Raw genomic sequence first — 17,400 nt, 5'->3', positions numbered from 1 at the left:
TAATATCTATAAAATAAAATAAATCAAAGCAAACCTTTCCACGATGAGACGAACCTGCGACGATGAGACACCTGCAAAGCAATATTAGTACCCGTGCCGAATTGGAACCTAATGGATGGGGAACCGCTTCCCTGGGCCCTTATACATTACCAAACGGCGTGCCAACCAATCCTTCTTGTGTCCAACACTCGATCACCTAGGCACCAGTTTGGCACCGTTTACAATTATTTCTACCTACATCTACTCTAAATGTATCGCCGATTAGTTCGTCTCCCTATCAAATCATCTTTCTTCTGCAAATCGATGAAGATGTTAGACTTGATTTCGAGACGAGCATGCCACTGTCATAACATTGATTTTGATATTCAAAAGCAATGCCAGAGTATCATGCACCTATTCTGTTTTGTTTTTCATCAGACGATTTTTTTTCACGACAGACATATTCATCTTGATGATACAGGTCGTTCCTTTTTTAACGACAAACATTTTTAAACACTTAAAGTTGTTCCTTTTTTTTCGCTTTCTTTGACACAAAGCTTTTTTTTAGCATGGTTGAAAATTTTAACTTAAAAACGAATCGTGGAAATCGAAGAGCATCATCAAGCAAGAATATTTCAGGCATTTATAATTTTATTTAAATTTAATTTACGTCATGCAGCTGCTTGCATTGCCAAGATGCCGAAGTTTGCTTTGTTGTTTTCCGCCATGTTTTTGGACTCTGCCATGTTTTGGATTCTGCCATGTTTTGGATTCTGCCATGTTTTGGATTCTGCCATGTTTTGGATTCTGCCATGTTTTGGAATCTGCCATATTTTTGACCGTTTTTTTTTTGTGATCGTATCGCGCTTTTATTCAGGCATTCAGACTTTTAATGTTTAGTTATGCTTTTTAGTTTACGCGTTGGATTTGAAATATTCATGCGCACGATCAAAATTCAAAGAAACCCATGCTTATTTCCTTGAACTTAGATTCGTGTATCCTGGTGATCAAAAAATTTACTTATAAAAACAGTTCATTTTATTAACACTCAAACTATTAGACATTGTTAGAAGCCCGTAAATGATGACATCTTTATGTTGCACGATAGCTAGGTAAAAGCTCTCGTGCAGTACAATATGTGCCGTCATTTTCAGACAACTGTTTGCTCTGAAATCATCGGCGATGTTCTGCAATCATTATTTGAAATCAGTAAGAAAAATGCATAAACACTAACAGCATCAAGACAGTCAATAAGTTTAGTCATTTTTTCAATTATATTCACGCTAATATTGATCACCAGGATATTAACAAAATGTAAACTATGGCACCTTTATCGTCGTCATCATTGTAGATTTTCTTTCGTCATCCATGACGTAATCTACGACATTGACGATATAATCCACGATGTCCATTATATCCATAAAATAGGGCATGATGTCGACAATGTGATCCATGATATCCATAATGTACTCCATGTTATATTGTGATCCATGCATGATATCTGTGATGTGATCCATGATATCCATTATGTACTCCATGACATTTATGATACGATCCATGATATAATCCACGGCAAGATATGTGATTTCCATGATCTATTTCATTGATCTGATGCTTCATTCCTTTACACATAAAAAATTTTGTTTTAGAAAATGAAAACGTGCGTTGGTGAAGTTTTTTTGCGAAATCATTTTTTATACCAATGAAAATGTATGTGAAAACATTAAAACAAGTATAAGAGAATTTTAGCATTTTATTTATAAAAGGTCTCTGAAAGTTGTATGTTTTTTAAGCAGCTACATTATTTTATGAACAACGTTCCTAAAACTTCAGCACATACCTGTAGGATCAAGGCTGATAACAGCCAGTTGAGTAACGTACAGCAATGATGCAGATGCCACGGTCGATAAAGTGTAAATTTCTGTGTGGGACAATATATAAACTCGCCAACGTTCATGAAAATGTTGAATATTCGTTCTCTGTTCTTATATTTTAAACCACAGTTGATTAATTCCAATTAGCACGTGTTGATGAATGTACGGCGAGTTATATCTTCCCAGCATGCAGTTTGACACAAATATTGATTTAGAAAGTGTTCAAACGAGTATGATATTTACACAGGATTACACCAAGCCCATATTCCAGCTGATACATGACGTTTACGAGCATTGTTTTTATAGATGGTAGTTTACTCCAATTCTCTTTTACTCCGATTTAACGATGACAAAGTTCGTATGTGATGCGACACAAACACCATTTGATGACAACTATACATGTCATTTCTGTACTTTTCATCGATGTCGATATCAATTGTTCATCTTCTGCTATTGACAGTGATTTACTTGTGCACAATACAACAGAAGTTATTGAATAGTTAACCAAAGTGTTTTTTTGACAGACGTTTTACAGTTCATGTTGGTTACTTTCGTCTCAATGAATGTACTTTATGCATGCTTATACCAGGTTTATTGCGCTAAACAATTATTTTTTATCAAGCGAAAGCGGTCATTTCATATAGTATGTACTCCAAGCTTGTACCAAGTTAATTAGGCTAAACATTAATATAATTGTTATGCCTATGCGTTTAGTAATATATTATATTAATGAATGGAGCAAAGTAGTTGTCATTCATTCATTATATAAAACTTTCATTGGGCTTACAACTAAAAGAAAACTTGGGAGAAGAGAAACATTATATTAGCTAAACATACAAGCTATTTACATTTTACAGGCTGAATTAAATAGCGTCATAAAATCATTCTTGACGTCTCACTTTTAGGATGAAAGTGTTATGTAACTATTTTACCCCATTTTGCATCATTCTTCTCTTTAGCGAGTCTTCTGTGAAAGGTAGATCTTACTTCCAATGTCCATTTTCATGTTTAAATAATTTTTCTTCTACCTGAGTTCTTTCTCACAAATACCAAAAAAGCAACAGAATAAGGAAAGACTCTGCGTTTGCACAATGCAACCGAAAGAAGGAAGATGCTGCGCCTGCGCGATGTGATGATGCAACCGAAAAAAGGCAGATGCTGCGCCTGCGCGATGTGATGCTGCAACCGAAAAAAGGCAGATGCTGCGCCTGCGCGATGTGATGCTGCAACCGAATAAAAGCAGATGCTGCGCCTGCGCGATGTGATGATGCAACCGAATAAAGCAGATGCTGCGCCTGCGCGATGTGATGATGCAACCGAATAAAAGCAGATGCTGCGCCTGCGCGATGTGATGATGCAACCGAAAAAAGGCAGATGCTGCGCCTGCGCGATGTGATGATGCAACCGAATAAAGCAGATGCTGCGCCTGCGCGATGTCATGATGCAACCGTACGCAAAAAGAGGAGGAAAAAGTTGCTAGAGAGCAACTGAACCAATGAGGACATTACCCCAGCATTTTTTGTCTTGCACTCACGACATTTGCTGTCATCTTTTGTCTTTTCCTTTCATTTAATTCATTTACCAGTTGCAAATTCGTCCTTGTGTTTTCATGTGCGTGGAATTTTCTTTAAATTTTCTGTCATCATTTTTTGTCTTGCATTTACGACATTTGCTGTCATCTTTTGTCTTTTCCTTTCATTTAATTCAGCTTTTCCCAAATAATTAATTTAACATATTATTAATTAACCATTTAATTATAATATCTTATTCTGAGAAGAAGACTTATAAAGTTTTAGCTCAGGTAAGGAAATTAAACTGAAAAACATCGAAAAAAAAATTTGTCTAAGGCGTTTTGTAGCCGACTCCATGCAGTTTGTTTAGGCTAGACATTTTATATATTTGTCAAGCCTATATAGCTCTCAAAAACATATATATAAATAGATAAAACAAAATTTCCTTTCAGTTAATATTTTTATGTAATAAAGAATTCATTCATTGTACCTTATTCTGAAAGAAAGGCTTACTAAGTGTTAGCTTGTATGGGAGGAGTTTGAACTGAAAAACGTCGAAAATTTTTGTGTTAGAAAAAATATGTGCACAAGTAAATCGGTCAATAATCTTGATTGTCCCTTTCTTCCTATGAAATTAAATCAATTAAATATTCATCAAAAATAACGAAGATAATCACAAAACTGCAAGTTCAATACTGTACTGTTGGCCTCCATAACTTCAAATAACGAAAAGTTGATCGGCCATTTTATCTTATGGTAGCGAAAACTTCTATACACCATATAAATTTATTGTTTTAACTCGGTTTGAGATCACTGAACAAAAATATGAAAGCGCAAACATACTTTCTTTCATCAAGATTTCGAATCTCCGGTCATTTTTGTCGAATTGTCTTCATTTGAATTTTAAATTAGGCGAAACTTGTGCCCAGTCTCTATATAATTGTTCGCTCTGAGAAATTGGCGCCAAAATTTGTTCTTCCTCAACAACATGATATATATCGCACAAGAAACTTTCGTATTTTCAGTAGAAAAACTCGCTTTTAACTTCAAATAAATGGAAAAAAATTCATTCACATCCTACCTTTAATTATAGTCAGTCGACACTCTTCGTTTCCCGTCGAGTTTGTTGGGTTTTTTTGCGTTGAAATGGGACAACCGCTCGAGTTAGCTTGTCGCGCAAACCGTATGGAAGTGGTCACAACTTGTTGCTAAAAAACGAAATATATCAAGTACATCCTACTTCCAAACTTTCCAAAGCATTCAAGGAAGGACAAAACAAAGCAACACTGCAAACAAGTTTACTAAAAAAAATTGGAATGGTAAATATTACGGCAAAATAAGATTCATCGTTCTGAAAGTTCTGGCGAAAGACACAAACATGTCGAACGTTTGGGCGCTTTTTACCTTAAAAATACCACAAAATATAGCAAAAAAATCCTATTTACCACAAGGTAGTTGTTACCTTTAAGCCACTTTAAGATAATTTCACCAATTCTTCTTCTTTCTGTGATTTAGCTTCGAAATTTTCGTCAAAATTTTTCGTACGTTATGTCTTCTTGAAGAACTGTAATAAATGAAGAAGTTGGGGTCTTCTCCAGAAATGCAACAAGAAAGGAATGATTGACACTTGGTTAATTCAGCCTGCCATTGGTGCAAATCATCCAATAAGATTACAAGATGCAACTTCAGCGGGAGATTTGCAATGTTCCTTCTTGTTCCTATGTATTCAAAATAAACACAAATTGTCATGTAACTATCATACATCGTTATGTAACTTTCTAATCCCTGCCTGGTAAGATTCAGTGGATTCTTATATTCTTATTCACAATTTTTATTTCAAGGGATAAAACTTGCACTTTTTATCTTGGGGGTTGGATGGGTTAAAATGCCGTTCAAGAATACAAAACAGCACAAGGTTAGTCACTCCTGATCCCTCCATACCCCGACTGAATTTTCGCTGCTTGGGGCTTGTGGTGTTAGATTAGAAGCTTTTAGTAACAATCTACTGGAGTATTTGCTAGATCTATAAAGATGCATGGAGGAGCGAATTCTAGACTTTCATCTATTCTTTTACCCAGTAATGGATTTCTTTGGTAGACTCAGTGAACTGTTTATATCACAGTTCACTGGGTACACTAGACTGCGCCAGCATTATCAATGAACGTAAGTTCAGAGGTGTTATCCCATATTGCACCGGGAGACTGTGTAATACAAATACTATAAAATTTGTTTGTATACAGCTCTCTATTACTTTCAGAATGTAGTTTTGAAATACATATCTGCAAAATTTAATCTTCTTTTTTCTTCAAATATAAAAGATCACTATATTAAGCAGTGAAATGGCCACAAACGATAGCTCAGAAAGCCCACCTAAAAGTGTTAACGATGAAAAGAACCCTATGCCAAGTTCGACGACAACTGTACAAAATTCAGTTCCTACGAGCACTACACCAGTAAGTCAGAGCAACCGTAATGGTGGTAATACAACTGAAACGACGAATAAAACTACCACAGATTCAAAGGTACTGCCAAATTTTTGTCAATACAACAAACAATGTAATGTAAAAAATTTTTATTGAAACACGTGTTAATGTGAAAACAGTTAGCTTTATTGTCTTTGTTAGTGCTTGAAGACATTTTAATACAAAAACTTTGATTTACTCATTTTTACTTAGAGATCAGATTGTTTGCTCTGAATTTCTTTGCGTTCATTGATGGAAGGAAGAAATTGAGAGCAAATAGTCAAATTGTTTGAAAATCATTGTACAAGATAAATGTTGTCAAAACTGCAATTTCATAATGGGGCAAGTATTTCAATGCACGATCTATCAATACACAATGTGTCTATTTGTGTTATGTTGCAAGAAGTCACCAATCAAGGGAGCCAGTCATATTGCAAGATTTAGAAAATGATTGAAAGAATGTATTATAGTAATTAAATTATTTTAATTTATTACTGTGTTTAGAAACCTAATTATATAATCAAGTACACGTTGGCTGGTCATACAAAAGCAATCTCATCAGTGAAGTTCAGTCCATGTGGTGAATGGTTGGCTACTTCATGTAAGTATCAATTTATTGATTGGGACTTTGATCATCACAGTGGCTCATTGGCATTGATTCACTCTGTAGCTGCTGACAAAATGATTAAAATCTGGGGAGCTCATGATGGAAAGTTTGAAAAAACAATATCAGGACATAAATTGGTTTGTTTTATGCCTTCTTTTTGTTGCATATACTTGCCTATCATCATCTATCATTGATTGTCATTGTCTATCATATGATATCATCGCCTATCATTGCTATCTATCATCGCTCCTTGCCATTTTTGAAAGTTATATTTTATGTAATGTTGTTTTTCAGGGAATATCAGATGTGGCTTGGTCATCTGATTCTAAGCTTTTGGTTTCAGCATCCGATGATAAAACATTGAAAATCTGGGAATTTTCCTCTGTATGTTTTTGTTGATTTATATTAATGAACATTATTAAAACATCATATTTATCTTGATGATATAATATTTAAGGCTCGATGTTTGAAGACATTGAAAGGACACAGTAACTATGTATTTTGCTGTAACTTTAATCCACAGTCAAATCTAATTGTTTCTGGTTCGGTGAGTCCACAAAATTTCAACAAACGTATTGTTTTCTGCTGTTGTATTATTAATTATTTGTTGGAAATTGATAAGGACATCATTCATCCTTAGTTGATAGCATGCATGGTATACTGTTAAATGATGTCAGATAAAACGAAATCCTAGTTGAGAGTTAGGGAAACAAGTTAGTTGTGAGACACCTGTCAACCAAGACAAAGTTTATATGTACAGTTCTGTGACAATGACAAATGTAGTTATTATTTTTGCAGTGTTTTATTTGTTGATATATCAAGTTTGTTTATGTAGTTTACTTTGATCAGTTGTGACTTTTTGAGGATAACGATTTGAGAATTCTTACCTTACATGGTGTTTTTATTTAGTTTGATGAAAGTGTTCGTATCTGGGATGTTAAAACTGGCAAATGTTTGAAGACTTTACCAGCTCATTCAGACCCTGTTACTGCTGTACGTAGGTTCAAATGTAATATTTATTAGAAATTGCAACATAATTTAACTGTCATCTCTTGTTTTCAGGTTCACTTTAACCGTGATGGAGCTTTAATAGTATCAAGTAGTTATGACGGTTTATGGTAAGCTAAAATGTGTTAATTGATTTGATTTCATTGAGGATCATTATTGAAATGTTAATGATTATAGTCGTATTTGGGATACAGCTTCTGGTCAATGTTTAAAGACATTAATAGGTAACCAGACTGATCTGTCTTTCGTCCAAAATCATTCGTTTTCTGATAATCTCTCCTTTTATGAATTACTTCATTAACACACCAGATGACAATAATCCTCCTGTTTCATTTGTGAAATTTTCACCTAATGGAAAATATATTTTGGCTGCCACGTTAGACAAGTAAGAAATGTTTATAATTCCTTACCAAAAATGTCATACCACAGAGCGAATATTTGAAATATATTCATTGCATAAGAATTTGACACAATGACAAGATTTAAAATGGGGTTTGAACGATTGTAGACAGGACAACGTGCAAAGATACAAGCATCAAGATAGCTATTAAGTTTGCTTGCATAGCTAGATTTGCCCGCGCGATGAAATGCAATCTCTATAATTGATATTTTCATTCACCACATTTAGCACACTGAAACTGTGGGATTACAGCAAAGGAAAGGTAAGCAATATATTTTTACTACTTTATCTTCGAGATTTCCCAAGAAAATTATTCGACGTTCACTTTGTATGCCTGACTTTTGTTTTAAAATGTAGTGCTTAAAGACTTATACTGGGCACAAGAATGACAAATATTGCGTATTCGCAAACTTCTCCGTGACTGGAGGAAAGGTTTATATACATGAAATTTACAAATTCTGCGTGACTTCAACAACGGTAAAATTCAAATTTTTTTCTTTATAGTGGATTGTGTCTGGGTCCGAAGATAACTTGGTGTACATTTGGAATTTACAGTCGAAAGAAGTTGTACAAACACTTGCTGGTCATACAGGTTCATATAAACAACGTTTTTGTTATGTTAATGTTTTGTGTAGGTACTTTTTTTTGTAGCTACTTAAGTTTATAATTTTTATTTAGATGTCGTTCTATGTTGTGCGTGTCATCCTACGGACAACATCATTGCATCTGGAGCTTTAGAAGACGATAAAACCATCAAAATTTGGAAGTCAGACACGTGAAAAATAAGTATAAAAAAATGAAGGTGATGCTTCATCATGACAAATAGTAATGAAGCGAATATTTCTTGAAAACTTCGATGTCATCACTCGAGTTATAATTTAAGTAATTGCATTCGCAATTATTCTTTATGCATGACGTAAAAGAACACGTTCCTTCGATTGTATATAAAGTAATTGCATTTGCAATCATTCTACCTAAAAACGTAAGAAAAGATTTATAGAGTTTTTGTTACTATGTACTTAAGACTGGTGAGTTACCATAGCAATATGGTGAAATACTCATTGTAATTAATCGTTGATTCTCGTGAACTATTTTAAACAGAAATATTTGTAAAAAAGACATTAGAAACCATTGTGACGGTAGGTTGGTTGATATCAAAACGGATAGATAAATTACATCGTGGAAATGGAAGTTTTCATGGTGTTTATTTTCATTTTCATTTGAAAGTTGTTTTTAGTTGTTTTGTAATTAAAGAATTTTTTGTGTATTATACTTCCAGTCCTCTCTTCCTACTATCTCTACAAACTATCTCTACTAACTGTCTCTACCAGTCCTCTCTACAAACTGTCTCTACAAACTGTCTCTACTAACTGTCTCTACCAGTCCTCTCCCAACTGTCTCTACAAACTATCTCTACTAACTGTCTCTACCAGTTCTCTCTCCTAACTGTTGCTACAAACTGTCTCTGTCAATTGTCTCCACAAACTGTCGCCACCTCTTATCTCTACCAATTCTACCAACTCTCTGTATCTACTGTCCCTACCTACTGTCTTCACCAACTTTCTCCGCCAACTATCTCCACCAACTATCTCTACCCACTGTCTCTACCTACCAACTATCTCTAACTACTGTCTCTACCAACTCTCTACCAACTATGCGGTATGATAATGTATAAGAAACAATTGGTTTTATTTCGTATTGGGTCATGAAACGAGGTATTACTGAGTTGGCAAAATTCCCTAAACTTAATCAAAAGTTATCTCACATTTTGTGCACGGGTCCTATCAATCTCGCCCTTTCAAGAGGCATTTCTTCTTCTATGAATTCACATTGGTTTACATTTGTGTTTTGAGCTGGTGGCGTGATTAAAAAAGTGCATGGTGGTCGTATGGTAATTCGCCTGCTTAGCACTTGGTAAAAATTCGCCCGCGATATCAAACAGCGGTCAACTCCATGAAACATATTCTCATGCAATCGTGTCATTTTTGGTGCAATTTTGTTGATTTTTCCCTCAAGAAGTGTCAGAAAGTCTTTCAAGTTGTTGCTGGTAGGAAAGTAGAGCATTTTAGGATTATTTCAAGAGGTATCATTTGTTCCCGTATGGAAAATAACACGCAAAATAATGACAACATGAAGACTGAAGGTCAAAGTGAGGTCGTCAAAACTGCCAGTCAGATAAAGAAGGAAAAGAAGAGGGAAGAGAAACTGAAAAAATATGAAGAAAAGAAAAGAGCCCAAGAAGCCCAAAAGAAGATGCAAGGCGAGGTATTAGCAATAAAAATGATTTTAGATCGATAAGGTTAAATACAAGCTCTTTGTGACATTAACGTCGAAGAAAATTATGTTTCTTTATATCGCTGTATTGATTTTACAGCAGAAGAAGAAGGATAAGATGAAGAAGTCTTATATTTATGAAAAAAATACTCCTCCAGGAGATAAGAAAGGTACTTTCTTTTAACTTATGAACAGAGGCACTGGTAGGGTGTGGCAAAGGGGGAAATTCCCCCCCCCTAACATTTCCCATACTTAAGTTTTTATCTATTTTACTTAAAAATGTCAGTCATGTCAAACAATGGGAGTGTTTTGACCCTCCAAAACAAAATCCTAATGGCATTGTTTAATTATTTAGCAGAATATGAAGTAGAGAATATTAATTCCGAGTTATAATGAAATACTTTTTAAACTGGAGTTACTGGGCTTTTAACAATGTATAGTCACGTTCCTGATGGCTTAAAATGGTCATTATTTTTACTTTACTTTATGAAGGCGATGTAGTAATTTGCCACAACATTCTTTGGCATCTATGTTTAGTCTTTCACAATACAATATTGCTGTGAATGATCAGTCATTAAAATACCTAACTCTTACCATGTTGAAGTATAAATTTATATTTATTGATCAGATGTTTCAGGCGATATGCCTGATAGCTATTGCCCACGATATGTTGAAGCAGCTTGGTATCCTTGGTGGGAAAAACAAGTATGTTCTTCAGTTGATCTTTGTTACTTTGCTGGTGAAAATTACGCATTTTACATTAATTCAATTTTTGTAGGGATTTTTCAAACCAGAATACAATGTAAGTTACAATTTATCGATAATGAATGTCATTTATGTCATCTTACATATTTTCTACAGACTTGATGTTTTCTTTAGATGGATATGAATAACGAAAATCCCAATGGAAATTTTACAATTGTAATTCCTCCTCCAAATGTTACAGGATCATTGCATGTTGGTCATGCTTTAACTAATGCTGTGGAAGACTGTCTAACACGATGGTTTGAGAGAAAACTTCTGTAGGTCTTTATTTTAAGTTTTGAGTAATATTGAGTGCATCTTCTTTTAGGCACCGACAACGAGGACAGACTGCACTCTGGGTACCTGGCTGTGATCATGCTGGTATTGCAACTCAAGTGGTTGTTGAGAAGAAACTGAAAAGAGAAAAATCTTACCAGACATGATTTGGGAAGAGAAAATTTTGTGAATGAGATTTGGAAGTGGAAAAATGAGTATGTTTAACTGTGTTACTTAAATTGTATATGATTCATGTATGACCTGGACAATGTGTTCTCTAGAAAAGGTCACAGAATTTATGATCAATTAAAGCGTATGGGTGTTTCAACTGACTGGGACAGAGAAAGCTTTACAATGAACGAGAAATTATCTCGAGCTGTTGTTGAAGCATTTGTTAGATTGCATGAGGAAGGTCTTATATACCGTAGCAAGCGATTAGTGAACTGGTCTTGTACATTAAACTCTGCTATATCAGATATCGAGGTTTGTCAAATATTTATTAAAGTCATTAAATTTTCTGGTTTTCATGTATTTTTACCTAACAATATGCTCCACTTCTTCAAAGGTTGACAAGAAAGAAATCTCTGGTCGAACTTTGCTTCCTGTACCAGGATATAAAGACAAAGTTGAGTTTGGAGTTCTGGTTCTTTTTGCTTATCCTTTAGATGATTGTGATGATAAGGTTGTTGTAGCAACCACCAGAGTGGAGACAATGCTTGGTGATACTGGTATTGCAGTCCATCCAGATGATCCTAAATATAAGGTCAGTACCACTCTTGTAAGTATGGCAAAATATACAAAGGTAAGCGATAATGACTTAAAAATTGACTTTAAGTATTTAATTTTTAAGCATCTTCATGGAAAGTTTGCCAAACACCCATTTTGTAATCGAAAACTTCAAATTATCTGTGATAGTGCTGTTGATCCTGAATATGGAACAGGTAGGTACATATAGGTACAAATATTCATATGCAGGACTATATTATTTTAGTATTTTTCTATCTACTCCATTGTATCATGGATGCTGACAAAATATAGCAATTTTTTTAAGGTGCTGTCAAGATCACTCCTGCGCATGATCATAATGACTACGAAGTTGGTCTTCGTCATAATCTGAAATTTATATCGATGATGGATGATGATGGAAATGTGTGTGATGTGGGAGATTTTAATGATGATTGCAAACGATACATTGTAAGCAAATTGATACAGTTTTATGAATTAGCTAAAAAAATTTGACTGGAAGATTTTATCGTGTAGGGTGTGAAACGTTTCATTGCGAGGAAGGTTATCATAGAAGATTTAAAAGCTAAAGGATTGTACATCAGAACGGACGAAAATCCAATGGTAATTCCCGTATGTAGGTGAGCGTCTCTTGCAATTACTTAACTTTGTAACATCACGTGATAACATCACGTGTTTAATATTGTTCCTCAGTCGTTCTAAAGATATCGTTGAACCATTGATAAAACCGCAATGGTACGTGAATTGTCAAGATATGGCAGCAGATGCTGTAAAGGTTTGTACGTACATCAAATCCTTTGTTGTTTTCACGCGATAAAACTTATGTGAAGGTCTTAATAGCTCACTGTGCGGTTTTCTTTTGATTATATCGTTAGGTCGTGCGTGATGGTGAACTTAAAATAATCCCATCAATGCACGAAAAAACTTGGTTCAAATGGATGGAAAATTGTAGGTAAATAAAAATTATTTTATATTTTGAAAGATATGATGCAGTAAATACTGTTTAGAGATGGGTGTATATCTCGTCTGAAAGACTCTTATACAGTAAATAATGTTTTAGAGATTGGTGTATATCTCGTCAATTGTGGTGGGGACACAGAATTCCTGCTTATTATGTTATTATTGAAGGCGCGCATGTTCCACTGGACTCTGTGAGTGATGTAGAGTTCTTGGAGTAATTTAATCACTTTTTTACTGTAATGTTTTAAGGAATATTTATGTATCTTGTAGGATTTGAGTGATAAATATTGGGTCAGGTAGTTCTATTTATGTTATGTTTGGTGATTTATTATTTTCACTGTCATATTTACGTATGTATTTGTTGCTTGTTTCTTGCAGTGGTGCAAACGAAGATATTGCCAAGAAAAAAGCTGCAAAACGCTTTGACGTTTCTGAAGATAAAATATCACTTCGACAAGGTGACAGACCTTTCATTTATTAAAATAAAACACTTTCAATGTACGTGTTTACCATATAACATTTTAATGAATTTCTCCTTTAGATGATGACGTATTGGACACGTGGTTTTCTTCAGCTCTCTTTCCGTTTTCTGTGTTCGGTTGGCCTGATGATGTAAAACTTTGCGAGTTCCTTTATTCACGATAGACACATAATTAAATAATTCCGTTTGTCTATGTTGTAGACCAGTGATATGAAAGCATTTTACCCGACGTCCTTACTGGAGACTGGACACGACATCCTCTTTTTCTGGGTAGCTCGTATGGTCATGATGGGTCGAAAGCTAACTGGAAAGCTACCGTTTACTGAGGTTGTTTAAATATCTATACGTTTACCAATTCTACCTACTTGTACCCTAATATGTCTTTATGCTAACCGTGATGTCCCCATGTTTACCAAAATATCCAGCCTATACCGTTGAACCCTTTCATACTGTAGTTGTTTCAGGTTTGCCCATTATCTCTTCTCGTAAACTGATGTCCTCATGTTAACCTTGATATCCCGAAATGTTCAGTGTATGTCGTTGGAATCCTTTGATTGTTATTTGTTTCAGGTGTTTTTACATGCAATGGTACGCGATGCACACGGTCGTAAAATGAGTAAGTCACTTGGAAATGTTGTCGATCCTGTTGACATTATTCAGGGAATTTCATTGGAGGTAAATTTTTCACGTTTTTTTTATTACCGTAGTTTCCAATAAATCTGCACTGTTGTGATGACTGATAAAAATTCGTTGTTGTCAAATGAAAATAAAAGAATCGCAGCTGCAGAATCGTTTTTTACTCTAGATTCAACATAATTGTAATGCAGGAGAAATGATAATTTACTTCACGATAGTTGTGACGCTTGAATCATGAATTACCGAGTTTGCGCAGTACGGTCGGCTTTTAAACTTTCTTAACATAAGGGATGAATGCTGGGTTCAGTTTAGACAATAGACTAAAACGTTTGAATTATTAATAGTCAACATTAAATGAGAGAAACGATAATCTTTGTTCGCCACGAAGTCTGCGATTGCTTTCGTTCATAATGCTTCAAACACAAAATGAGAGACTTAAATATCGTGAAAATGTAAACCATTAAAAAATGTATGAAACATGTTTAAGATTGCCTTGAATTTTAAGTGAAAAGAACGGAAAGTTTGAAACTGTGCGGTATCGTAGGATATTGTAGTTTATTTTTGGCAAAAGACAAATTTCAAATTGCTCAACTGAACTGCCCATACTCAGAACTATCCTTTTTATTAAACAGTTGGAAACGTTGCAGTAGATCTTGAGAAACTGTCAGAATACAAACGAAGTCGTCCTTTGCTTTGCTTTACAGAACTTACATAAAACATTAGAAAGTGGCAATCTTGACGAGAAAGAAATCAACAAAGCTAAAGAAGGACAAAAACAAGATTATCCCAACGGAATTCCTGAATGTGGAACTGATGCATTAAGATTTGCTCTTTGTGCGTACACTGCCCAAGGTATAGTTGTGTTTTTATAATGAATGTAATGCGTATGCAGTTGTATTCTGTGTAAATGAATGTAATGTGTATACACTGCCCAAGGTATAGTTGTATTCTGTATGTATAAATGTAATGCGTACGCATTGCCCAAGGTATGGTTGTATTCTGTATGTATAAATGTAATGTGCATACACTGCCCAAGGTATGGCTGTATTCTATATGTATAAATGTAATGGTTTCCTTATGTTACTATATCAAATATGCAGGTCGGGACATCAATTTAGACGTTTTACGAGTACAAGGATATCGACATTTCGGAAATAAACTCTGGAACGCGACAAAGTTTGCCCTGAATGCAATTGGCCCGGATTTTATTCCCGATAAAGAGTTGAAGGTATTTTAATTCATTTCAAACTCCGGTAAATACTATTTTGATGAAACCTGTGATTTTACTTCTTTTTTTGAAGCTTCGTGGCAATGAAAGTCTTCTTGATTTATGGATCCTAAGTCGATTGTCCTCTGCTGAAGCTGCTTCGAATAGTGCTTTCAAGCAATACGACTTTCCATCCAGCACAACTGCTATTTATAACTTCTGGCTTTATGAGCTTTGTGACATTTATCTCGTACGTATTTTTGAAACAATTTTTGAAACAAAAGAGGAACGGAGGAGCATTCTTTGCTTCCTTTACACAGGCTTCTCTGACATGGGCTTTACATATTTTGAAATATGCTTTACATAGATCTTCCGCAATTCTAACTTACGTAGGACTTACCTTGGTTTTGCATAGGCCTTGCGTAGGTCTTACGCAGGTCATGCGTAGGTCTTACCTTGGTTTTATGCAGGCACTACGTAGATCTTACACGATATACTTATATCTTAGGAATACCTGAAGCCCGTGATGCAGGGCAGCAATCAAGAGGAGATAAAAACAGCAAGGAATGTTTTGTATACATGTTTAGAGCAGGGATTACTCCTTCTCAGTCCTTACATGCCTTTCATTACCGAGGAACTTTATCAGAGATTACCACGGCGATCAGCGGATTCACCTCCAAGTATTTGTGTGACTTCTTACCCTAATGAGGTATTTTACAAAGTTCTAAACGCTTGAATTAAAAATATTGGAACATGAACTTGTTACTGAACAATTACTGCTGTTGCTTGCGTGAAAGTTTTTAACATATGTTCTGAATAAAGAATACATTTGATGTGTTTGGTCTTCTCATATGTATATGTTTACAACTTCAGCTTCCCTGGCGAGATCAGACTTTGGAAGAAAAAGTTGATGCTGCCATGGGAATTGTTCGAATTATTCGATCAATACGTCAGGAATACATGCTCAACAAGACGAAGGCAGATGGTCAGTTTGACTCCTTATGTTTAGCCTGTTTTTAAGAAACCGTGGGCAGACAACATTATTATTTGTGTTTTAGTGTACTTGAAATTTACTAAGACAACGGACTGTGAACTTGTGCAGCCCCTCACTAACTTCATCTCCACCCTTAGCTCATCGAACGAGTAAGTAAAAGATGACACCATATCTTCTTGGAAACTTTTTTGGAAAATTTCTTTGAATGTTTGTTAGGATTCATTTCTTAGCGAATGGTGACGTTCCCACTGGTTGCGCATTTGGCATGTATTTAGATAAATGCGAAATTTATGTCATGTTGAAGGTACTTTTAATATGTACCCATCACTATGTGGACTTCATGTCTTTTCAGAATTTATAATTCATTGTATCATTTGTTATTTAAGGGTTTGGTGGATCTTAAAAAAGAAATTGGAAAGTTAGAAAAAAAAGAAGAGAGTCTTAACAATCAGCTTGAAAAACTTCTTAATTCAATAAAAATCGACGATTACAAAACCAAGGTTCCTTGTTTTAATTTATCGAAGTACATTTTGTTTTAGTTTAATCAAAATACTCAATTCATTTTACAACTAGGTACCAGAAAATGTTCAAAAACAGAATTCGGAAAAGGTTAGTATCGGAAGTACTCTAAGTTTTTTTTTAAATATGAAATTGACACTACAGAGTTGGAACATGTTAAAATCTGCCATATTTTTTCATACATTTTGTAACTGGGTTTATTTGCTTTGTTTCATCCGTCAAGGTTGCTCAATTAAATACAGAATTAGAAAATGTGAGGAAGATGTTGAATAATTTAAAAACTTCTTGAAGATGCACAGTAAATTGAAGACTTCTAAAATATGGCACCATAAAGCTAGCCATATTGGTGACGAAAGAAGATGTGTGATTTCAATTGATCGTCATCATCATTTTATTTAACTTCTATCACCATATGCGTCTTGCGTTTGAAATTTGGCGTGCATGAACTAAACTCTGAAGATGTGATTTGAATTTCTTACTAAATTTATGACACGATGATGTAATTATGTTGTTATGGTTAAATCATTATGATTCCATTGAAATATCTTCGTTTGGAATAAATTTTGTTGAGGCAATTTAGCTGTTGATGTCACACATTGAACATTTTCGACAAAGCCTGACTATAATTAATTATTTTTTTAAACTAGTTGGAGAGGTAAAGTGCAAAGATATGTGAAATCAGGCTACATTAGGAGGCGATTGTTCCTATTACATTGACTTGTTG

The 17,400-nt window shown here is 34.7% G+C and overlaps 2 protein-coding genes across 2 annotated transcripts; both read left to right on the top strand.

Annotated features, from left to right (window-relative positions):
• Window positions 1–5,567: 5,567 nt before the first annotated feature.
• LOC124438953 (WD repeat-containing protein 5-like) lies at window positions 5,568–9,060 on the top strand. Its single transcript, XM_046989146.1, has 13 exons — window positions 5,568–5,886; window positions 6,331–6,427; window positions 6,497–6,570; window positions 6,728–6,817; window positions 6,891–6,980; window positions 7,343–7,426; window positions 7,496–7,551; window positions 7,619–7,665; window positions 7,751–7,826; window positions 8,070–8,103; window positions 8,199–8,273; window positions 8,346–8,433; window positions 8,520–9,060. The coding sequence occupies exons 1-13, from the start codon at window positions 5,704–5,706 to the stop codon at window positions 8,618–8,620; spliced, it is 1,095 nt and encodes a 364-aa protein (XP_046845102.1). The 5' UTR covers window positions 5,568–5,703; the 3' UTR covers window positions 8,621–9,060.
• A 554-nt stretch (window positions 9,061–9,614) lies between these two features.
• On the top strand, window positions 9,615–17,255 carry LOC124438798 (valine--tRNA ligase-like). Its single transcript, XM_046989003.1, is given in 30 exon segments — window positions 9,615–10,106; window positions 10,216–10,285; window positions 10,744–10,820; window positions 10,894–10,917; window positions 10,995–11,119; window positions 11,188–11,274; window positions 11,276–11,350; window positions 11,417–11,618; window positions 11,701–11,898; window positions 11,986–12,076; window positions 12,187–12,329; window positions 12,396–12,499; window positions 12,573–12,654; window positions 12,755–12,831; window positions 12,940–13,030; window positions 13,110–13,135; window positions 13,218–13,297; window positions 13,381–13,451; window positions 13,522–13,647; window positions 13,891–13,995; window positions 14,661–14,808; window positions 15,057–15,184; window positions 15,258–15,413; window positions 15,672–15,872; window positions 16,037–16,148; window positions 16,222–16,306; window positions 16,374–16,461; window positions 16,544–16,657; window positions 16,731–16,766; window positions 16,900–17,255. Coding segments are annotated over 30 exon segments (3,300 nt in total). The 5' UTR covers window positions 9,615–9,794; the 3' UTR covers window positions 16,966–17,255.
• Window positions 17,256–17,400: the final 145 nt, after the last annotated feature.

The sequence above is a fragment of the Xenia sp. Carnegie-2017 genome, unplaced genomic scaffold, assembly GCF_021976095.1.
Source record: "Xenia sp. Carnegie-2017 unplaced genomic scaffold, XeniaSp_v1 HiC_scaffold_19, whole genome shotgun sequence".
Classification (NCBI taxonomy): domain Eukaryota; kingdom Metazoa; phylum Cnidaria; class Anthozoa; order Malacalcyonacea; family Xeniidae; genus Xenia; species Xenia sp. Carnegie-2017.
The sequence above is the reverse complement of the archived record's forward strand: the minus strand, read 5'-3'. Positions and strand labels throughout refer to the sequence as shown.